General features: G+C 36.8%; 1 protein-coding gene across 5 annotated transcripts in view; it reads left to right on the top strand.

Moving 5' to 3' along the window:
* KIAA0586 (KIAA0586 ortholog) overlaps positions 1-24,601 on the top strand; it is a 140,137-nt gene that overhangs the window by 110,845 nt on the left and 4,691 nt on the right. For 3 of the 5 annotated variants that reach the window (XM_040226334.1, XM_040226338.1, XM_040226335.1), the window contains one exon: positions 15,995-16,060. The exons of the other annotated variants lie outside the window; for them this stretch is intronic. In XM_040226334.1, coding sequence (XP_040082268.1) covers positions 15,995-16,060 — 66 coding nt within the window. The remainder of the gene's footprint in view (positions 1-15,994; positions 16,061-24,601) is intronic. 5 annotated transcript variants of the gene reach the window in all.

Below are 24,601 nucleotides of genomic sequence, written 5' to 3'. Positions count from 1 at the left end.
ATTAAATAAAATTTAACCTTCCAAAATAACCACAGAGAAAAAAAAAATAAATAACCACAGAGATAAGTATAGATTTGATAATATCCTTGTATTTTAATATCAGTGAAATACTGAACTAAGAGTAGGAAAATTGTATGCAGTCAGATGAATAACCTTTGGTTTTGTTGAACTGGCAATGATCCTTCTGCTCCTAAGAATCGAAGGTGATAATTCTGATTAGTGATAGCATCTGATCTTCTTACTCCAGATGTACTAGTATTTCTATTATACTACACTGCCCTATTCCAAGTAACACTAACTACATTAACAAGTTAGTGTATTACAGATGATTTTCTTCCAATCCACAGAATAATCATTCAGTTTTTTTATGATTTTAGTTTTATATAAATAAAATACAAATCAGACTATTTCAATCAATGGATGGAAATAGTCTAATATTCTACTGAGCCAGTTGATAGTGAAAGTTCTTGAGTTGTGCCCGACTCTTTGCGACCTGGATTCTCCAGGCCAGAATACTGGAGTGGGTAGCCTTACCCTTCTCCAGGGGATCTTCCCAACCCAGGGATCGAATCCAGGTCTCCAGCATTGCAGGCGGATTCTTTACCAATTGAGCCACAAGGGAAGCCCTCTACTAAGCCAGCTGTCCCCTAAATAAAAGAGAAACTGGATTATTTCAATTCAGAATTAATTAGAACAGGGAAGTAATATTTTTATACTTACAGGATGTACCATCACTCGATAGTTTTAGTCTTTAATACAGTGTCTTTCAAATTTTGACTTAATCTCCTGCATTTCTAATTTAAAATGTAGATTCCCAGCTTAACCCTGAGACTGAGTCTAAGCCTGGCAATCTGAATGCTAAACTAGCACCCCTGGTCGTGCTGATGAGGAAAGGACCGCCCTTTGTGAAATACTGCCTAATGACTCTAGATGTTCATGCTGATGTCTGTTCTACTGTAGAATTAGAAGCGCTACAGCATAGAGCTTATACTCTGGACTCAGACTTCCTGAGTTCAATACTAACTCTGGTGGCTACTCACTAGCTGGTGACTTTGGGCAAGATACTTAAACTTTCTGTGCTTTTCTCATCTGTAATATAGTGTCTATTCCAAAAGGTTGATAGCTTGGTTGAAGACATGTAGTGCACATAGAACAAGACTTACACATATTAAAAGCTATGAAAATATTAGTTATCATTGGCATGACTGTCTCCAGAACGCCTCTTCTTTTGAATACTCATGTTGTAATCAGCTCTTCTTTAACAGATAGCTATTGAATCTGCATTGGTCCTGAGCTTTAAGGACGTTTAAGGAGAAAATGCTAGAGATGGTACAAGTTCTATATAGTGTTAAGGAGATAAATTGACTTACAACAATTTTTTTTATTCTTCAGTGATTGTATTTAAGATAATTTCTATTTACTAAACCTAGGATTGTTTTACAAATTTTTTTATTGATCTGCATATTGGACATAGTGAAGCTTATTAACCAGGGTAATTTCCAATTGATAATCTTATCTATTGACAAATGAGTATTGTAGTGAATTGCATTGTCAGCAATTCTCTCATTTTAAATCTAAGAGAAGCTGATAATGCAAGAGCTTAGTAATCATTTATGAGCTGTGGCATCCTGTTTAAAAGTAAGCGTTAAAATTAGGGGCCGTGTTGGACACACATAAAAGTATTAAAATGGTTAAATTTCATGGCAAAAACCCCTGTAACTCAAGTGGCAAAAGGCACTATAATTTCATCGTCCATCCTGGAAACCTTCCTCATATATTCTTGAGAGACATTTTTCTCCTTTTTATTGTACTTACATATTTTGTTTTATTAATACTTTAATGTTTCTTATCCATAGTACTTTTCCTTTTTACCACTATTAACACTATTATTATTGATGTTATATAGAATAAGCTTTTATCTATGTAACATGCCCTCAGTTTTTGCCTTTGGGCTCAGCCTTTCCACTATGCCTATTCTAAAGAAAAATCTAACATCATCCAGGTATGCTTAATACTACTAGCTTTACTACCGAATCATGAAAAAAAAAATTTAAGTCGGAAAACTCTCCCAAGACTGTTCTTAGCTATAAAAAAACAACATTGGTGAATTAAAGGCCATATTTTTAACCATGTAATTCATACGTAAACATGTAATGGAGGCCTATGGCAGAGTTCAAAGATGTGTTCTACCAAAACAAACCTGTAGTGATTTAGAAGCACAAATGAGATCATAGATACTGCTTAGAGATGGGAGTGACAGATTAAAATTTAGGGGCTTAGGACTATGAAGTTTTCTAGGCAAGTCTTACTGAGTTTGAACAGTGTTTATGATGAAGAAATTTAACTCTATCTTTAAATAGAGTTCTCATTGCTGGTCTAGGGAGAGTTCAACTTACTGCCTCTCTCATTTCCCTTTCCAACATAAAGTCAACTCCATTAAGGAATAGAAGGGATGACTTTTGGACTTCCATGATGTCGTTCGGAAGCAACTGAGTACTAATCAGCTGGAACTAAGTTTTCTGAGATGGCTTTTTATTTCCTTTCATCTTCCCTAGATTTTCTTCTCTCCCTAGAAACTTCAGTTTGTGGGAGAAATTGCTGGGGAATAATAATAATCCTTGGAGTATAGGGATAGTTGTCTTATTCATTACAGAGCTTAATACTTTTGTCTTTCTTCCTCTAACTAACCTGGCTGGGTTGGGTAATGGGACAGGAGGCAGATGTTGTGAGGCAGTTAGTGTATCAATTAGTGAAGCCACTTCAGTGATGTGTTCTCTCTCCCACCTGTACTGCAGCCTCCATTTACTCAGTCCAGTTTCTCTTGATTGGCTATTCCTCAGGCCCTATATTTTGCCTGATCTATATGGTTAACTCATGTAAATACTGTCTTATAACCATCCAAGACCTCTGTGTCTCTTTGATCTGTGTTAATCCCCATTATCTGATTTTTATTCCTGGTCATGAAATTCTAATGGTATTGATGCAGTTTGTAAAATTATAACCTGTTAGCAAACTGTGCCGGAGAAGGCAATGGCACCCCACTCTAGTACTCTTGCCTGGAAAATCCCATGGGCAGAGGAGCCTGGTAGGCTGCAGTCCATGGGGTCTCTAAGAGTTGGACACGACTGAGCGACTTCACTTTCATGCATTAGAGAAGGAAGTGGCAACCCTCTCCAGTGTTCTTTCCTGGAGAATCCCAGGGATGGTGGAGCCTGATGGACTGCTGTCTGTGGGGTCGCACAGAGTCGGACACGACTGAAGCGACTTAGCAGCAGCAGCAGCAGCAGCAAACTGTGCTGTGGGGCTTGAATGGAAGTTTGGCTATTCCCCAGTAATAACGTTTATTAATTTCATATGGATTTAGGCTCCAAAATAACATCTATTCTAGCCCTCCTCCCCAAACCCTTAATCCCAATGTTATCCCCTCAGTTCTTTTTTAATATATGCTTTTGCTTTCCCAACTTCTGCTCTTTCAAATGTATTTCCAAAATTCTACTCTTTCATTTATAGCTACTCTAGCTCTGACTTCTTACAACTCTACATTCATCTTTTCATTTTTTTCCCTTTTGGGTTCAAGAAAGAATAGTGCTTTTTACCTCCTTGAAGGTAACTCTTCCACCTGCAACTTTGAGTCCCATCTCATTTCTACTCTTGACAAAGGGAGAGAGAGAAAGATATAATCCTGAGAGATGAAAAGGGGAAGTGCAGAGAAAGAAAGGGAAGGAAGAAGGAAAGAGGTCTCACTTTGAGAGAGTAGAGGGGAAAGGAGAGGGTAGGAGGGGAAGGAGCAGGGAGGCAAGGAAATGAATGTGGAATAAGGATCATTCATTCTTATGTACAAAATGAAGATGGGCTCAATGATTCTTCAGGTCAGTTGTAGCCACAAATGCTTCATAATTCTATTTCTTCTCAACCCTCCTCCTACAATGCTTACCAGTGTCTCCTACATTTCCCTTCACATGCCTTTCTCACTGTCTTCACTTGAAACTGTTCCCTCCTCTGCCCTCTTTCACCCCGTTTCCATCCTAGAAACAAACATTTTTGGTCTACTCTGTGTCCCTGAAGGGCCTATGCTATTTGGTATATATTTCACATTTAGCCCTTGCATCATACCTTGTAGTATTATTTCCTTATGGCCTCTCTCTTTCTCTGGAAAGTAAATTTCTTAGAGACACTCACCTTGTTTTATTCATCTCTGCACCACCTGCTCTCTGGCACAGCACCATAAATGGTAGTTTTCCGTTAAGTGTTTGTTGGATCAAATGTACGAGGTTGTCCTATTCTCCCATCTAGTTCACGGGCCTTGTTAACAGTTTTCTTTCTTTTTCTATTCATTCTTAAGTAGTTGCTATGGGCCAGGTATTGTTCCAAACCTTGGAGAGAGTATGGTAAAGTATCAGGTGAAATCCTTGCTTTCACAGAGCTTACACCCTTGTATACATAATATTAAAAAAGTAAATTAATTTACAGCAATTTCAGATGATGTTAAGTGCTGTGAAAAACATAAAGGGTTTTTAGAAGTCCTTGGAGTCAACAGGCAAGTGCGGAGTGACTAGTACTGTTGGAAAGCCAGCATGTTGCAAGCATCCTAGTAAAGATTAGATGGGGCAGAGGTCATCAATGAATGCTAAATGTACAGGAAAGTTTAATGAGGGGCAGGATATTTGCATGGTCTTGAAGTGTCTCATCAGAGAAAGGGAAACATAAGATAGTACCCTGATGGGATGGTCAAAATTAGTGCAACTACAGAGGGGCAGATGAATACTATGTACCTTCAGTTGGGATTGCTGAGACCTAACCTGCATATGGTCATGGGGAAACACCATACCAACCTAAACAGAGGGTAAAGTTAACCACTATGGATCTGGGCAAGTGAGATACAGGTGTTCTTTATATTATTCTTGTAACTTTGCCCCAAGATCGAAATTCTTTCCAAATAAAAAGCAAAACATTTTTGAAAGGTATTCTTTATTTTAAAAATAACGTCTGTCAATTTGTATTTCTATTAGTTTCAATTAAGAAGAACATAAAGCAGAGTGATAGATAATGAAGAAAGCAGGGTAAGTGGTTTGGCTTCTTTAGATCATTTGGTTAGGGGAGCCCTTTTTGAAGGAATGGCATTTCCACACAGAGTGAAGGGAAGGAGAAATGTTGCAAACGTTTGGGGAGGAATATTCCATGTAGGAATATGAATGAAAAATGAAGGTGTTAAGGTGGGAATGAACTTGCCCGAGGAAAAACAAGGCCATTGTGGTTGGAGGGGAGTGTGCAAGGGAGCTGTGGTAGGAACTGAGACAGGAGATGTAGGCTGCAGACTATGTCGAGCTCTGCAGACTCTGAGAAGGAATTTGGATTTCAGTCTGAGTATGATGAGAATAAAGATAAACTGGAGGACCATAAAGAAGGCAGAGCGCCGAAGAATTGATGCTTTTGAACTGTGGTGCTAGAGAAGACTCTTGAGAGTCCCTTAGACAGTGAGGAGATCAAACCAATCAATCCTAAAGGAAATCAACCCTGAATCCTCATTGGAAGGACTGATGCTGAAGCTGAAGATCCAATGCTTTGGCCACGTGATGCAAAGAGCTGGCTCATTGAAAAAGACCCTGATGCTGGGAAAGATTGAAGGCAGAAGGAGAAGATGGTGACAGAGGATGAGAGGGTTGGATGGCATCACTGATTCAGTTGACACAAATTTGGGCAAACTCCAGGAGACGGTGAGGGACTGGGAGGCTTGGCATAGTGCAGTCCATGGGGTTGCAAGAGGACACAACTTGGCAACTGAACAACAACAACAAATGATGGAGGGTTTGAGCTAGGAAATGACAGACTTTAATTTACATTGTTAAAAGTTTCCCCCAGCTTCTAGATGCAGAACAGACCATAGGAAGACAGTGGTGGAAATAGACTAATTGGAAGTGTGTGACTGTCCCAATATTCCACATGAGAGGTGACGGTGGCTTGGACCCTGGTGGAGGTGTCATGGTGGTCAGGTTAAGGCTATGTATTGATGGCATATACCTAATAGAACTGAAGAATAAGTTGATTTCAAAAATTACTTACTAAGGCAAATTAGATGTAGAGTGTAATTGAAAGCAGAGTCAAAGATTAGTTACTCCTAAATTTCTCGTCTGAAAATTACTGGTTGAATGATAGTGCTACTTATTAAAGTTAGGAAGATTGAGGTGAAAATCAGCCATTCTGTGTAGGACACATAGATTTTGAGAAGCCTAATAAAACTTCAAGTGATAGGCAGTTTGTTATTAGAATTCAGTGAAGAGGTTGGGACTGGAGATAAAAGGCTGAGAGTTGACAGTATGGATGTTATTTAAAGTTGTGGGTATGGATGATATCACCCAAGGATTAAGTACAGAAAGGGAATGGGAGCATCCCTGGATTAAAGTCTTGGACATCTTCAAGATTTGAAGGTAGAGAAAGGAAAGGGAGCCAGCAAATGAGACATTAGACCCAGTAAATGGTTATCTAACAGTATCAGGAAGCACCCTTGTTTGTTGTACATTTTATTGATGGAAAGCACTAATTATTCTTCCTGAGTTAACATTTGCCTCTTATAACTTCTCACTTATTGGTTCTAGTTCTGTCCTGTTGGGTGTTAGAAGCAGGTCTTTCAATGGAACAATCTTTCAAATATTTGATAACAGTTATAATCCCACATCTACATGCTGTGTTCCTCTTGTGTTCAGTCTCTCCATCGTCTGTGATTCTGTGCCCCCATGGACTGTAGCCTGCCAGGCTCCTTTGTCATTGGAACTTTCCAGGCAAGAATACAGGAGTGGGTTGCCATTCCCTGCTCCAGGGGATCTTCCCACTCAGGGATCGAACCCACATCTCTTGCATCTCCTGCATTAGCAGGTGATTTTTCATTACTAGTGCTACTTGGGAAGGCCCAGGTTCCTTTTACTATCTCTTATATTGTTTCCAAGCTCTTTACTAGTTTGATCACACTCTAGTCAATCCATCCTGCCTAGAGTTGCGCTAGGATAGAACACAGTCACTGCCAAATATGATAGATTTGTTTCTTCCCCCAAACCTACGGTGATGAAACTAAAATCTTGGACATCTTCAAGATTTAAAGATAGAGAAAGGAGAGGTGCTTTATAGCTGACAAAAAGACTCTCATGTGTTGAAGTTTTCATTCTCACAGTAAACTAGTGAATATATAAAATGTTTTTATTAGTGTTGTGATACAGATGAGAAAACTGAGGTTTCAGAGAGGTTAAATAACCTCACTACTCTTGATTGCCTTATTGTTCACAAAAGTTAAAAACTGGTTTAATACTAAAGTTTTCAGTGTTCTAATAAAGCTAACCAAAATTTTTTTCACCAGCTTGGTGTCAAGCTGAGTTTTCTACTTTCTGTTGTTGATTTTTTTTTTTGTTGTTGATTTTTTAAATCATAATATTCCTCAACTTTAATATTATCCTGAGAAGTTTCTCAGTTGGTCTTCCTATATTCATTTTGCTCCCCTGTTTTATCCAACCAGAGCAAGAGTCACTGTTTAAAATATTAATCAAATCACTTGACTCCTTGCTCAGACCCCTCCATAGACTTCTTTTTGCACAAGCCTAGAGTCCAGACTCCACATCATATCCTAAAAAGTTCTGCCTGATCTGGCCCTTGTTCTTGGAAATCATTTCAAGATCTGTTTATCAGATAAAAGTAGTTTATGCAATTGCTTGTTTTTTTTCATACATATATGTATGTGTGGATATATATATACCTATAAAAATAAAAATGGGCAATGTCTGAAGAAATTTATCTCAGTATACCTAATCATAAAAATGACACCAACTCCTTTTTCTTCATGGGTTAACCCAAGATCTAAGAAATACATTTACTAATAAATCCCAGACAAACTACCTTTGTTAATCATTTTATTAGAGTTGATTCCATGTGTTTAGAATAACTTTTAGCAGAATTGATACATTTATTCTTAATTCCTTTTGTATAAGGCCATTTTTTTCATGTTTTCCTTTCCTTATTATTATATGGGAATTCAGCTTATAAGCACAACCTGATTTTTGGATTTGATGATTAAATTTAGTTAAAACCATCATTCAGTACCGTTGCCAGTAATTTAGACTGTAAACCAATGTGTGTGAATGTGTGTACATGAACAGCAGAGTGGAGGGGCCGGGGCAGGGGGATGCCCATGGCTGGAAATGCTGATGACTGCATTTAGTCTACACATCAGGCTGTTACTCCACTTCTGTTTCTCTGGTTTCCTTCAGAAATGCCTTGCAAAGGATGAAAGATCTAATGCAACAGGAAAGATGTCATTAAATGTTTGGCCTCAGTTTTTAGGGGTGGGAAGCATTAAAAAAAATAATCAGGATAGTGCATCAATTGCAAATTGGGAAACCTGGGTTGTGTCTCAAGTATCACAGTAATTTTCACAATTCCACAGATTCATGTCTTCTAAGAAACCATTTTTTATTATAAAGATATAAAATAGATTTACTGTTTTATACTATTTTTTATATATTTTATAGTATAAAACATGTTCAAATAATTGTGTGAAAGGTGCTGTTACTTTCAGTTTCTTTGATGGGCTACTTGTTTATCACCTAAGAATAGTGATTACACATATAAGGCTTTCTTGGATGTGTTATTAAATTAGTAGCACATGCAGAGGCCCAAGTTGTGCTGGAATTTCTAATGGAAAATAAGCAATTACCTATGAATTATTTTAAGCTAGAATGCTATTTACTATCTTTCAGAATAGCAGAACAGATGACTATCGTGGAATATATGCCCATAGAGTCTTAAAGAGAAATGTTATTGCCGAAAGTTATCTTAAAATCAAATTGTTAATCTTTATTATATTGTCAACTTAAGATGGACAGGAACCAGAAAAAGAAAAATGAACAGGTACTTGTTACTGTGATAACACTCAGGCAGTTTAAATCTGTAGAGAACTCTGGCACTTTTTTGCTGTGAATATAATTACAATAATACTGTCCCATCTAATAAAGTCAGAAAAAATCATTTAGGTAGAAATGTAGTTCCAGAAGCCTATGATTATTGCCTTCATGTTTTTCTTCCTACATTAAAACAAATCAGACTTAGGAAGTCATGGAAATACTACGTTGGATATTTTCTAATTGCTGTGTCAGCATGATCAATCATTTTCTAAATTTACCAATTTCTTGAAATAGCTTAACCTATGTTCAGAGCACTTTACAGGAAGCAGCACAAAATTAGTTTCCATGTCCTCATATATTTCTCTCAGTGTCACAAAAGTATTTATTGTATAAATGAAATATTTGTCTTTGGCAGAAAGGCCTGTACACCAAACTGCAATTAATGAATATAAGAATTAGAAAGCAAAACTTTGTTTAGTCTGAGGAAAAACAGTTCTTTAAACTGTAACCACATGACTGTTTCTTGTTTGCATCAACTCTGGGTGACTGTTATTGTCTTCTGTGAATTCTCTGGGGCAGGGGCTTGACTTTGTTGAATGAACCAATTGTTTTCCTTTGTGTTGCCCATCTAGTAAGTTCCCATCTGGTTTGTATCAGACTGTTTTCACAGCCAACAACTGCTGTCTTCTCTATATCCTGACACTTCAGGGCCCCACGCTATCAAAGCGCTGCTGCCATGGCCTTGCTGGCAGGGCCCATACAGCTGCGCCTCACAGCTTGGAACTATTACCCAGCGTAATGGTAACATAGAACTTGGACTGGCCCTTATTCCCATTGGTGTCGTGTGTACAGTGAGCAGAAATCCCCCTTGCCTCCCTTCCCCCTAACCCTGAAACTTACTAGTCAACAGAAAATCTTTGGAGCTCTAATTTTAGGATATGAAATGGTGTTGTTCTTATTTTCTAGTGGCTTCCTGTATTTGAAAGCTCATTTTTCATTCTTTCACTCTTTTTTTCAAGTTACCAGGTCTGGCCTTGGGGAAGTGAACTGGTCACTGGGTCACATTTAATTTTTGTTTCCAAATTTAGTTAGGCGTGACTAGATACGGCAAAATCCACTGTAAAGACTATACAAATAATACACTGTATTTTTAGTGATAGTCACAGGCCATAGTTAGAGAGAAGTTTTCATTAGAAAGAATTTCCAACTCAGAAAATTTATTTTCTGTGTGTAAATTATAAAACACTCAGATTCAAACTGTTAAGTAAATATTAGGGACGTACTTTGCTTTTAGCTTTGCTATCAAATGTTATTTATAAGGATGTGATAATAGTGACCTAAACAATCTGTGGCCTTGCGTGATTAAAGTTATAGGAGTTACCATTGATTAAGAGTTATAGTTGTTTTTAAATGTTATTATGATGTCATTGCTTTATAGATATAAGCTGAAAGAGCAAACTTTTTTTGTAGTCAAAATAAGGAAATAAGTGGCTTTTATAAAATGTATTGATATTTTAGAAACGCTTTCAAGATTAGTTAAAATGAGATTAGTTTGAGCCTTCAGTTGAATTGAATGGCTCATTGTTGCAGCATCAGGTATCCTAAGTAGTAAGTCAGACTAGACTTGAGAGTCAATCAAGAACAGCAGCGGCAACAACCAGAACTTCCCTCCTTGCCTTCTGCTTCTGAAGGAAATGGCAGCCACTCCAGGATTCTTGCCTGGAGAATTCCATGGACACAGGAACTTGGTCGGCTACAGTCTGTGGGGTTGCAGAGTCAGATACTCCTAAGCTACTGTGGCTTTTTTTCACTTTCTGAGTAATTTCAGCTCACAGTTGTTTCAAGATTTTAAGAAAAGAAACAGGAATTTGTCTTTGTAGTCAGCAATGTGGCCGCTGGTGATGCTAACTTGATGTGAAGGGCTGCCTGGCACAGTCAGTTACATGGCATTTTCATTCATTGGAAAACAGTCTAAAACAAGAAGATGAAACTAACCTTACAGCAGAAAGTGAAGAGGAACTAAAGAGCCTCTTGATGAAAGTAAAAGAGGAGAGTGAAAAAGTTGGCTTAAAGCTCAACATTCAGAAAACTAAGATCATGGCATCTGGTCCCATCACTTCATGGCAAATAGATGGGGAAACAGTGGAAACAGTGGCTGACTTTATTTTTCCGGGCTCCAAAATCACTGCAGATGGTGATTGCAGCCATGAAATTAAAAGACGTTTGCTCCTTGGGAGGAAAGTTATGACCAACCTAGATGGCATATTAAAAAGCAGAGACATTACTTTGTCAACATAGTCAAGGCTACGACTTTTCCAGTGGTCATGTATGGATGTGAGAGTTGGACTGTGAAGAAAGCTGAGCGCTGAAGAATTGATGCTTTTGAACTGTGGTGTTGGAGAACACTCTTGAGAGTCCCTTGGACAGCAAGGAGATCCAACCAATCCATCCTAAAGGAGATCAGTCCTGGGTTTTCATTGGAAAGACTGATTTGAAGCTGAAACTCCAATATTTTGGCCACCTGATGTGGAGAGCTGACTCATTTGAAAAGACCCTGATATTGGGATAGATTGAAGACAGAAGGAGAAGGGGACGACAGTGGATGAGATGGTTAGATGGCATCACCGACTAAATGGACATGAGTTTGGGTAAACTCTAGGAGTTGGTGATGAACAGGGAGGCCTAGCGTGCTGTGGTTAATGGGGTCGCAGAGTCGGATACGACTGAGCGACTGAACTGAACTGAACCTTTTAATTGATGAAACTAACCTGTTAAATTTTTTTCGACTTCAACCTTTTATGGAAGTATAATATACATACAGAAAAGTACACATAGCTGTACAGCTGAAAGAACTTTCAGAAACTGAGCACACTTAGGTATTCAAGAAACAATATTGCCAGCATCTCCAAAGCCCCTTCATATTCACTTTCAGACACAGCTTCTACCCCCAAAAAGATAACCACTGTTCTGAGTTTTTTTTCGTTCTGACTTCTAGCAGCATAGATTAGTTCTCTTGACTTTGTACTTTAAAAAAATGAAATCACACTGAATGTATGGCTTCTTTCATGAGGCAAACCTATTGTAATTTTTAAGATTCCTTTAGTTTTCAAACCATTATGGCATGCTTTTATAAAGAATTATCTGAGAGGAATTTGTTTTAGTAGCTGTGTCACAGGCTGTTCAACCAGCAGGAAGCGTCTTGTAGATAAAGTTGTCTACTAAAACATCGAGTCTCTCTGTTTGCAACCAGATTTTAATGCTGGAATGTCCCTCTAGACATTCCTGCCACTAAAAGGCAGGAACTCTCTTTGTCATTACACTGCTCAGTAAGCACTTAAATGGTTTTTAATAAGCCTTAATAACTAAGTGTACGTTATTCAAATAAATCATAGTCTGCATTCAGAATAGGTAGGTCATCTATTTTCTGAATTACCAATCAGCTTCCTGTCAGTTGAATATAAGCTTTTATGCTGCCAAGATACTATTTCTGAAAATGCTATTATTGGCAAGAGTTGTATACCTGTTAGAGATACAGCCAATGAGTAACATATTTGTTTGAAAAGTATTAACTTCTATATTTAATAATATTCCTAATATCCCCCTTTTTTTCCTTCAGTGAGCACGCTAGTATAAAAGTTTCAGCTATTCCGATTGTTACTAATTTTAGATTTCTGCTTGTTAGATTTGGTTTCAAATTCTGGGTGTCACTCATTTAAAAACTCTTGTTTTGTGGGTTAAAAAAATTCCTGTTTTGGAGGCCTTCATCTTTATATCCTTGTTTTGCAGTTAACAGTCCTATAGTACTGCATGGTTTTCTTATATACAAAAAGAATTTGTTTAAAACAATAATATAATGATCTACAGCTTTAAGTATTGCTATACTAGTGGTTCTTACTAAAAATAGTATTACAGAGTGGAAGATAAATTTTCAACCAAAAATAAAGCTTTTATAATACAGGAATAAAACATAAAGCCTAGGTTCCTATCCTTTTAAAAGTACCACTTTTTGAAAAATGATGACTTGCTTTCATGTTGACACCATATAGCTACAAGATTTTGAAAGACCATTTAAAATGCTGCAATACAGTGAATGTTTGGAAGAAGTATAGTGTACAGGCGGTACAATCCCTGTGCCTTCCATGTGCCCTCATTTAAAGCATTTTCAGGAGTATCCCTACTTTTCCAGCCTTTGATTCTATTTTTAGATCTAAGATCATTTGTTTTTATTCCATGGTAGTTTTAAACATTTAAATAAAGTTAACACATTTGCCTTTTGTGGTGAAGCTAAAAGGATAAATTACATTCACAGGTAATTATGACTCAAATTTTAGTCAACACTACCCACTAGGAATTTCCATAGAAATGTTAAGATAAGTTTATAGATAAAATATTTAGAAATTTTCTCTTCTTCTTTGACTTGAATACCAATGAATATTATGTTTCTTCAGTGTTGAACAGCAGGGTGAGGAAGTGTAAGAACTAACAAACTTGATAAAACAGCTTTCAAGTCCTGTTTGCCATGGTGTGGGTTGTGTTTGCTACCTTCATTGTCACCTACAGAGCACAGTATACAAACTCCTAGTAAACCCTGTCGCCAGCAGGTGAGAATTATGAGGCAGCTACTTGGTATAGGAAAAAATGACGATAGTCAACTCTGGTATTGACAGAGTGGTCTTTTTTTCCATTAGAAATCACTGTAGAAGTATTCTCTCCTAGTTTGGGTAAAGGAGAGTTTTGTTTATGGTTATGGTAACAACAATGAAAATAGGTAACAGCTACATTTACGTGTACTTCCTTTATGTCATGTACTCTGCTAAGATCTTTAACCAATTCAGTTAGGTAGGTAATGTTAATAGACGTCTTATTTCACACTTTTCGAACCTGAGGCTCAAAGAAGTTACGTATTTTGCCCAAGGTTACACACTTAATAAATGATAGAGCTGGGAGTCAAACCAAGTCAAATTCCAAAATCAATGGCTATGCTCTTGAACATACTATGTATTTCCTTCCTTCATAACTTTTTTTTAAAAAAGTAGAACAGATAATTTCTGATTATTCTTACAGGCCTCAATAGCTCAATATCTACCAAGATACATCCTAGTAGAAGAATATGAAAATATTGGGTGGTAGGGAAAGAACCTTTTCTTACGAGTTGTAGTTCCACAGCTAACTTGTGACATTGATTTCTTTGTCAGTGAACCTTTCTGAATTGTGATTTCCTTATTAGTAAACAAAAGATAATCTCTGAGATCCCTTACAGCTCTACTGCTCTAATATGTGATCAGTATTTTTTTCTTTTTCTTAAGCAAAAAATCTCCCTCTCAAAATATGTTTTGGAAAGATTGCTTTAATGAGAGCAATTCTTTTGTCAATTGGGAAAAGTTAGAGAATAATCATAGGCTAAATAATAATAAAACCACCACTTGCTGAGTGCCTGTGTGGGCACTGCTCTAGGTTATTTAATTTACGTATATTGTTCTTGTTCACGATAATAAGAAGCCCGTGAGCTAGAAGAGGAGATGGAAGCACAAAGTGGTGATACTTCACAGTGGGTGTTTCTCCCAGACCTCACGCAAGTTGGCACTATGATTCGTATTCAGGTAGCTTAGTCTCTGAATCTGTGCTCTTAGTCACAAGCTTCCAGCTGTCTCTCTAATAAGAGTGTCTGGTTATTATTTACTTGCCAAAATTTTTTTATCTTACATACCAGTGTAGTAGGAACAGAAAAAAAGTAGATTCTTTTTCTTAGCTTCCACCCTGTTTTGTTTAGTCTGAAAGGGGATGATGTTGCTTATTTCTTACTATAACACAATAGGTAAGTTTGAATTCTGGGCTTTCAGGGAACCACTTCAGAGAAAACTGCCTCTTAATTTACTTGCTACAAACAAGTGGTTCTTCAGTGGAAGGGATCTCTGACATAGTATTGATACCTTTGTTTGTATACCAGATTCTATAGACTCTGAATTACAGAATCTGAAAAGCGCCTAGCAGTAAGTTTTGTCGCCTTGCTGAGCAACTTAAAGGCAGAGGGAAAGTGAAGGTAGATAGTATCTAATAGTAACATCATCGTAAGCACGACTCCCCCCCGCTCCTTGCGCATCCCAGAGCACCGGGTGGAGCTCCCTGTGTTAAACAGCAACTTCCTGCTATCTGTCTCTTTCACATGTAGTTATGTGTATGTTTCAGCGCTACTTTCTCAATCTGTCCCGCTCTCTCACCACACTGTCCACAGCTCTGTTCTGTATGTCTCTGTTCCTGTTCATGTCCTGCAAATAGGTTCATCAGTACCATTTTTCTAGATGCCATATATATTCTTTAATATACAGTATTTGCTTTTCTTTTTCTGACTTACCTCACTCTGTATAACAGGCTCTAGGTTCATCCACCTCACTGGGGACCCATCTTGCACTGTTGGTGGGGATGTAAATTAATATAGCCACTATGGAGAACAGTATGGAGATTGCTTAAAAAACTAAGAATAAAACTGCTACATAACCCAGCAATCCCACTCCTGGGCATATACCTTAAAATAACCATAGTTGTAAAAGACACATGTACCCAGTGTTCACTACAACACTATTTAAAATAGCCAGGACATGGAAGCAGCATAGATGTCTGTTGATAGATGAATGGATAAGGAAGTTATGGTACATATATACAATGGAATATTACTCAACTGTAAAAAGGAACAAATTTGAGTCAGTTCTAGTGAGGTGGATAAACTTCATTTATAATGATTAAATCCTTAAGTAAGGGAATCTGTGAAAACTTTTAGCTTTGGAAGAAATGGCCCATGAGCTTCTCTTATTTAATACAAATAATAATGCAAATTCTCTCATGATCTTTTCCCCTAGTTTTTGATGCATAAATATAATAATCTATTAGGTAAAGTATTATCCTATTGACAGTCATTAAAATTCAGCTGTGTAATTTCTTTTTTTATGTTAAGGCCACAAGGTCAGGCATCTGTTTGCCTGGCTTTATGAAACTAACTGTGGAAGTGCATTTAGTTTGTGGGTTTGTTTGTTTGTTTGTTTGTTTTTAAGTGGAAGAAACCATGATTATTTCTATGATTCACTGATTTTCTTATGAAAAAAATTTTTTAACTGTAGCTTCACCAGGTGATACGGATCAGACACAAATTGAGCCCAGTCTGTACCTCACATCTTTATTTACAGGTAAGATTTTTTTACTTTAAATATTTCAATTTTTTTTTCATTTCCTTCTTTCTCTCATAATAATCAACACAGTAGAAACAATAATTCCAATTTTTTATTCTTCTAAATATCTCCAAATTCATCCCAAGTATAAAATTCCCTTCATACACTAAACTCAACTCTCCAAAAGTTAGGGGACCAAAAAATCTATCATTTCCTCTATGAAAGTTTATAAAATGTTGAATTAAAAGGCTGCAGGTGTGGTATTCAGAGCACCAAGGCTAGTACTCCAGATAATTCCATCTGGGGGAGGTTATTTGTTGGGACAGGACACTGTTTAAACTTTGAAGTCAGTTTTAAACAAAGTGAAGCAGCTGGAACCTGGCATAAGAAGAAACAAATCTTTCACATTAGCTATTGCTTTTGGAGAAAAAAAGATTTGGAGTTGTTTTTACAGGTGCTGATACATTTATTCTTTCTATAGGAACTGCTGTATTTTTTATCTTAAATTATAAATTTAAAAATAAACATTTGTCAACTCATTTAAAAAACAGAAGCAATAGTAAACTTAAAAAATGTAATAGAATTTATATGTCTAAAACACATTTTGGGATGAGACTATAAAACATTTTAAATCACTTTTAAACTTGAAAGTAAGGAAAGAAATGTTTAATAGTGACTAATTCTGTGTAGCAGAGGCAAATCTAATTTTTCATACTATATACTTAACATCAAATGACCAGACATCATCTTCATCAAAACTTGTAATATTTGTTCTCAAGCACGGAAGCTATGATTGCAAAATCTGCAGAGCTGGGTTAAGTATGTGAGGAGAATTGAATACAGCAGGATAGTTTAGCAGCTGCTTAAGCAAGGAATTTAAGCAAGAGTAGATGAGCCCAGAGTGGACAGGAAAAATGCTTCAAGAACTCAATAAAGCACAGCTGAAATACTGTAACATTTTCATAGACAGCTGGGAAGCAACTGTGTTGCTAGAACTCAGGGCTAATCTTAAAGACAAGATCTGGTCAACATGAATCTAAGCAAGCTGTTAGCCATGAGGAACCACAGACTGTCTAGGCAGAAACAAATCAGCTTGGTTCAGCAATCATTTTAAGGCCCAGCATGTACTAGCATTATGCTGCAACTTTGCAGAATACAGAGATAAACATGACAAAGTTGGTTTGCCCACAGGACACATTTAATAGGAGCAATAGACCTACAAATAATAATAATATGAATCACAGTCCATGCTTTTAAGGAATATATTGTCCAAAAGAAGTTATAGACATGTAAATAATTGCAATGCAATTTCCTAAGTGCTGCAGTGGAGTTGCCATCCTGAGACTAAGGCATCAACAGTGTACAGGAGAGGAACCCATGTATTTCACCACTGTGGCTGGAAAAACAACCCAGAGAATGTGCTTCATCTGCACATGTTCTTAAGTGTTTAGGGTCCGCAGACCCCTGAGAGACACTGATAGCTATGACTACCTGACTCCCTTCCAGACTGTATTTATATGAATACATATAAATATGAAAGTATTTCCTATGAAAGTACTTTGCATATGATTTCAGTGTATTCATAGATCCATGATCACTCATCCTTGGACTTTAGGTTAAGATCCTTCATGTACTTAGGTTAAAAATTATTACAGTTTTTGTTCCCTTTTTCATTTTATTTTTAAATGAGTTTATAAGAAACCCATCCTTATATGCACAAAGAAATACCCAAATCCAAATAATTTAAAATCACTGTACTATCTATTCATCTACTCATAGAAGAATCCCATAACTTTATTTATGTGGCTTATGCCACATGCAGTTACTGAATCCAAGTAAGGAGTGTCCAGTGCTGCATTCTTCTGTGAAGTTACTGAGGAATTTTTTTCTTCTTTTCTCTACTTGGCTCATGTTGTTTTAGGAGAGAATGCTTTGTTTGGATTCCTCTCAGTTTGCAAATAACAGAGACATAATAATGGGTTACCGACTGTTTGAAGATTAGAGTTAGAATCTGAAACCTACTGATGAAATGGATTATCTAAACCTAAAAAACTTTTGGAAAGTTATATATATATATGTGTGTGTGTGTATGTATTTTTGTAAAAAACAATACACGTACAATATATAGGCAGATTCTTAAATGGACATTAAAAATCTTGCATTATTGCTTTATTAGAATAAATTAGTTTTAGATTTTCTCTTCATTAGTCTTATAAGAAGGTAATAGAAAACAGAGTTTCTTTATGAATTTTAAATACTTTTAAAGCAAAAAATTGAATTTCAAATATCTAGAAAGTATAGTAAAGCCTGTCTTAGGACGCTTCAAATACATGGTCTCGCTCAATGACACCTCCAGCTTAAATGCATTCCAGGTTAAATGACGTACTGCCTACCCACGGAATCAGGGAATAGTTTTCCTTCTTTTAAAACAAATCTGAAAACAGCTGTTGAAACAATTACATCATAGAGTAATGACATGACTGTGGAAATTTTAAAAGTCAAGCTTTGAAACCATCAAACTACATTAATAGAGGTAGAAATTTTATGTTTGCTTTAATGTTGATTTATTAAGATATTATGTCTTTTCTTAAAAAAATTAAACTCTGTGAGGACCATAACTGGATATGAATGTTATACTTTTTGCCTGTTAAGAGTGATGCTTTTTGAAAAATGTTTCCACCCTAAAAAGTTCTCTTTTAAAATTCTAAAACTCTGATTTTGCTTGTATAAATGAGCACTTCAAAAAATCTTCCCAAAATGTACATTAACAAACCCTTTAGATAAGAGGATACATTTTATTTATGTAATTCATTGATTAAAAACACAATTACTAGAGTTAAAATTAGCATAATTATTTGGAGGCCATCTAGAACTGTGAGGTTTTTTCCTTAGTGTATTTCAGTGACACGTTCTTATCCCTCTGTCATAAGTTGACCTACCTTTTGCAGCCAACCCTAAGAGTCATTGCCTCTTAGGATAGTATCTTTCCAGTTTCTTAAAAGCAAGTGTTAATCTGTGTTAAGTGCTTTTTGTGTGCCAGCACTATTCAAAACACTTTATATACATTATCCCATTTAATTCTCACTAAAACCTTGGAGGTAGGTACTCTAACCTATATTATGTAGGTGAGGAAACAAGGGTTTTGAAAATTATGTAACTTTCTCAAAGTCCCTCACACTCATTCTTCCTCTTGTACTAAGTTGCTTTAGTCATGTCCAACTCTGCAATTCAGTGGCCTGTAGCCCTCCGGCTTTTCTGACCATGGGATTTCCCAGGCAAGAATACTGGAGTGGGTTTCCATTTCCACCTCCGGGGATCTTTCCCACCCAGGGATTGAACCTGGGTCTCTTATGTCTCCTGCATTGGCGAGTGGGTTCTTTACCACTTTAGCACTCATCACAACCTGACATAGTATATGTTTCCTTATTTGTTTGTCATTTGCTCTTTATACCTATCTGAAATATGATATCAGTGAGATTAGAGCTTTTCTTTTCTTCAAAATCTCCAGAGTCTAGAGCAGTGCCTGTTCTGGAACATAGTAGGTGCTCAGTTGATAGTTGTTGAGTGAATCAGTGGATGTGCCCAGCTCTGCCGTGTCACAGAATCCATGTTCTTATTCCTCCCCTTCCCCTTTTACTCCTTTCCACATGAAAGCCTTACTGACAGTCTGGATGGGACCATTCCCAGGTGACTGAACAGTAGACTTCATTTGGGTCCCAGCCTTGGCCAATCATAAAGGCATTTGTGCTTGAAACTTTATCACTGCTCCTCTCTCTTTTTGTTAAAATTTAAATTTATTTATTTTAATTGGAGGCTAATTACTTTACAATATTGTATTGGTTTTGCCACACATCAACATGAATCCACCACTGGTGTACATGTGTTCCCAATCCTGAACCCCCCTCCCACCTCCCTCCCCATACCATCCCTCTGGGTCATCCCAGTGCACCAGCCCCAAGCATCCTATATCCTGCATCAAACCTAGACTGGCGATTTGTTTCTTATATGATAGTATACATGTTTCAACACCATTCTCCCAAATCATCCCACCCTCTCCCTCTCCCACAGTCCAAAAGACTGTTCTATGCATCTGTGTCTCTTTTGCTGTCTCGCATACAGGGTTATCGGTACCATCTTTCTAAATTCCATATATATGCGTTAGTATACTATATTGGTGTTTTCCTTTCTGGCTTACTTCGCTCTGTATAATCGGCTCCAGTTTCATCCACCTCATTAGAACTGATTCAAATGTATTCTTTTTAATGGCTGAGTAATACTCCATTGTGTATATGTACCACAGCTTTCTATCCATTCGTCTGCTGATGGACATCTAGGTTGCTTCCATGTCCTGGCTATTATAGACAGTGCTGCGATGAACACTGGGGTACACGTGTTTCTTTCAGTTCTGGCTTCCTTGGTGTGTATGCCCAACAGTGGGATTGCTGGGTCATAAGGCAGTTCTGTTTCCAGTTTTTTAAGGAATGTCCACACTGTTCTCCATAGTGGCTGTACTAATTTGCATTCCCACCACAGTGTAAGAGGGTTCCCTTTTCTCCACACCCTCTCCAGCTTTTATGGCTTGTAGACTTTTGGATCGCAGCCATTCTGACTGGTGTGGAATGGTACCTCATTGTGGTTTTGATTTGCATTTCTCTGATAATGAGTGATGTTGAGCATCTTTTCATGTTAGCCATCTGTATGTCTTCTTTGGAGAAATGTCTATTTAGTTCTTTGGTCCATTTTTTGATTGGGTCGTTTATTTTTGGGGAATTGAGCTGCAGGAGTTGTGTGTATATTTTTGAGATTAGGTGTTTGTCAGTTGCTTCATTTGCTATTTCCTCCCATTCCAAAGGCTGTCTTTTCACCTTGCTTATAGTTTCCTTTGTTGCACAGAAGCTTTTAATTTTAATTAGATCCCATTTGTTTATTTTTGCTTTTATTTCCAATATTCTGGGAGGTGGGTCATAGAGGATCCTGCTGTGATTTATGTTGGAGAGTGTTTTGCCTATGTTCTCCTCTAGGAGTTTTATAGTTTCTAGTCTTACATTTAGATCTTTAATCCATTTTGAGTTTATTTTTGTGTATGGTGTTAGAAAGTGTTCTAGTTTCATTCTTTTACAAGTGGTTGACCGGTTTTCCCAGCACCACTTGTTAAAGAGATTGTCTTTAATCCATTGTATATTCTTGCCTCCTTTATTGAAGTTAAGGTGTCCATAGGTGTGTGGATTTATCTCTGGGCTTTCTATTTTGTTCCATTGATCTATATTTCTGTCTTTGTGCCAGTACCATATTATCTTGATGACTGTGGCTTTGTAGTAGAGCCCGAAGTCAGGCAGGTTGATTCCTCCAGTTCCATTCTTCTTTCTCAGGATTGCTTTGGCTATTCGAGGTTTTTTGTGTTTCCATACAAATTGTGAAATTATTTGTTCTGGCTCTGTGAAAAATACCGCTGCTTGATAGGGATTGCATTGAATCTGTAGATTGCTTTGGGTAGTATACTCATTTTCACTATATTGATTCTTCTGATCCATGAACATGGTATATTTCTCCATCTATTAGTGTCCTCTTTGATTTCTTTCACCAGTGTTTTATAGTTTTCTATATATAGGTCTTTATTTAGGTAGATATATTCCTAAGTATTTTATTCTTTTCATTGCAATGGTGAATGGAATTGTTTCCTTAATTTCTTTTTCTACTTTCTCATTATTAGTGTATAGGAATGCAAGGGATTTCTGTGTGTTGATTTTATATCCTGCAACTTTACTATATTCATTGATTAGCTCTAGTAATTTTCTGGTGGAGTCTTTAGGGTTTTCTATGTAGAGGATCATGTCATCTGCAAACAGAGAGTTTTACTTCTTCTTTTCCAACCTGGATTCCTTTTATTTCTTTTTCTACTCTGATTGCTGTGGCCAAAACTTCCAGAACTATGTTGAATAGTAGCGGTGAAAGTGGGCACCCTTGTCTTGTTCCTGACTTTAGGGGAAATGCTTTCAATTTTTCACCATTGAGGATAATGTTTGCTGTGGGTTTGTCATATATAGCTTTTATTATGTTGTGGTATGTTCCTTCTATTCTGCTTTCTGGAGAGTTTTAATCATAAATGGATGTTGAACTATGTCAAAGGCTTTCTCTGCATCTATTGAGATAATCATATGGCTTTTATTTTTCAATGTGTTAATGTGGTGTATTACATTGAATGATTTGTGGATATTGAAGAATCCTTGCATCCCTGGGATAAAGCCCATTTGGTCATGGTGTATGATCTTTTTAATGTGTTGTTGGATTCTGATTGCTAGATTTTTGTTGAGGATTTTTGCATCTATGTTCATTAGTGATATTGGCCTGTAGTTTTCTTTTTTTGTGGCATCTTTGTCAGGTTTTGGTATTGGGGTGATGGTGGCCTCGTAGAATGAGTTTGGAAGTTTACCTTCCTCTGCAATTTTCTGGAAGAGTTTGAGTAGGATAGGTGTTAGCTCCTCTCTGAATTTTTGGTGGAATTCAGCTGTGAAGCCATCTGGACCTGGGCTTTTGTTTGCTGGAAGATTTCTGATTACAGTTTCAATTTCCGTGCTTGTGATGGGTCTGTTAAGATATTCTGTTTCTTCCTGGTTCAGTTTTGGAAAGTTGTACTTTTCTAAGAACTTATCCATTTCTTCCACATTGTCCATTTTATTGGGATATAATTGCTGATAGTAGTCTCTTATGATCCTTTGTATTTCTGTGTTATCTGTTGTGATCTCTCCATTTTCATTTCTAATTTTATTGATTTGATTTTTCTCCCTTTGTTTCTTGATGAGTCTGGCTAATGGTTTGTCAATTTTATTTATCCTTTCAAAGAACCAGCTTTTGGCTTTGTTGATTTTTGCTATGGTCTCTTTTGTTTCTTTTGCATTTATTTCTGCCCTAATTTTTAAGATTTCTTTCCTTCTACTAACTCTGGGGTTCTCCATTTCTTCCTTTTCTAGTTGCTTTAGGTGTAGAGTTAGGTTATTTATTTGACTTTTTTCTTGTTTCTTGAGGTATGCCTGTATTGCTATGAACTTCCCCCTTAAACTGCTTTTATAGTGTCCCACAGGTTTTGAGTTGTTGTGTTTTCATTTTCATTTGTTTCTATGAATATTTTAATTTCTTTTTTGATTTCTTCTGTGATTTGTTGGTTATTCAGAAGTGTGTTGTTCAGCCTCCATATGTTGGAATTTTTAATAGTTTTTCTCCTGTAATTGAGATCTAATCTTACTGCATTATTGTCAGAAAAGAGGCTTAGAATGATTTCAATTTTTTTGAATTTATCAAGGTTATATTTATGGCCTAGGATGTGATCTATCCTGGAGAAGGTTCCGTGTGCTCTTGAGAAAAAGGTGAAATTCATTGTTTTAGGGTGAAATTCCTATAGATATCAATTAGGTCTAACTGGTCTATTGTATCATTTAAAGTTTGTGTTTCTTTGTTAATTTTCTGTTTAGTTGATCTATCCATAGGTGTGAGTGGGGTATTAAAGTCTCCCACTATTATTGTGTTATTGTTGATTTCCCCTTTCATACTTGTTAGCATTTGTCTTACATATTGTGGTACTCCTATGTTGGGTGCATATATATTTATACTTGTTATATGTTCTTATTGGATTGATCCTTTGATCATTATGTAGTGTCCTTCTTTGTCTCTTTTCACAGCCTTTGTTTTAAAGTCTGTTTTATCTGATATGAGTATTGCTACTCCTGCTTTCTTTTGGTCTCTATTTGCGTGGAATATCTTTTTCTAGCCCTTCACCTTCAGTCTGTATGTGTCCCTTGTTTTGAGGTGGGTCTCTTATAGACAACATCTATAGGGGTCTTGTTTTTTTATCCATTCAGCCAGTCTTTGTCTTTTGGTTGGGGCATTCAACCCATTTACATTTAAGGTAATTATTGATAAGTATGATCCCGTTGCCATTTACTTTATTGTTTTGGGTTCGAGTTTATACACCCTTTTTGTGTTTCCTGTCTAGAGAATATTCTTTAGCATTTGTTGGAGAGCTGGTTTGGTGGTACTGAATTCTCTCAGCTTTTGCTTGTCTGTAAAGCTTTGATTTCTCCTTCATATTTGAATGAGATCCTTTCTGGGTACAGTAATCTGGCCTGTAGGTTATTTTCTTTCATTACTTTAAGTATGTTTTGCCATTCCTTCCTTGCCTGAAGAGTTTCTATTGAAAGATCAGCTGTTATCCTTATGGGACTCCCCTTGTGTGTTATTTGTTGTTTTTCCCTTGCTGCTTTTAATATTTGTTCTTTGTGTTTGATCTTTGTTAATTTGATTAATATGTGTCTTGGGGTGTTTTGCCTTGGGTTTATCCTCTTTGGGACTCTCTGGGTTTCTTGGACTTGGGTGATTATTTCCTTCCCCATTTTAGGGACGTTTTCAACTATTATCTCCTCGAGTATTTTCTCATGGTCTTTCTTTTTGTCTTCTTCTTCTGGGACTCCTATGATTCAAATGTTGGAGCATTTAATATTGTCCTGGAGGTCTCTGAGATTGTCCTCATTTCTTTTAATTCATTTTTCTTTTTTCCTCTCTGATTCA

Source organism: Oryx dammah, unplaced genomic scaffold (assembly GCF_014754425.2).
Source record: "Oryx dammah isolate SB20612 unplaced genomic scaffold, SCBI_Odam_1.1 HiC_scaffold_26, whole genome shotgun sequence".
NCBI classification, from domain to species: Eukaryota; Metazoa; Chordata; class Mammalia; order Artiodactyla; family Bovidae; genus Oryx; species Oryx dammah.
The sequence above is the reverse complement of the archived record's forward strand: the minus strand, read 5'-3'. Positions and strand labels throughout refer to the sequence as shown.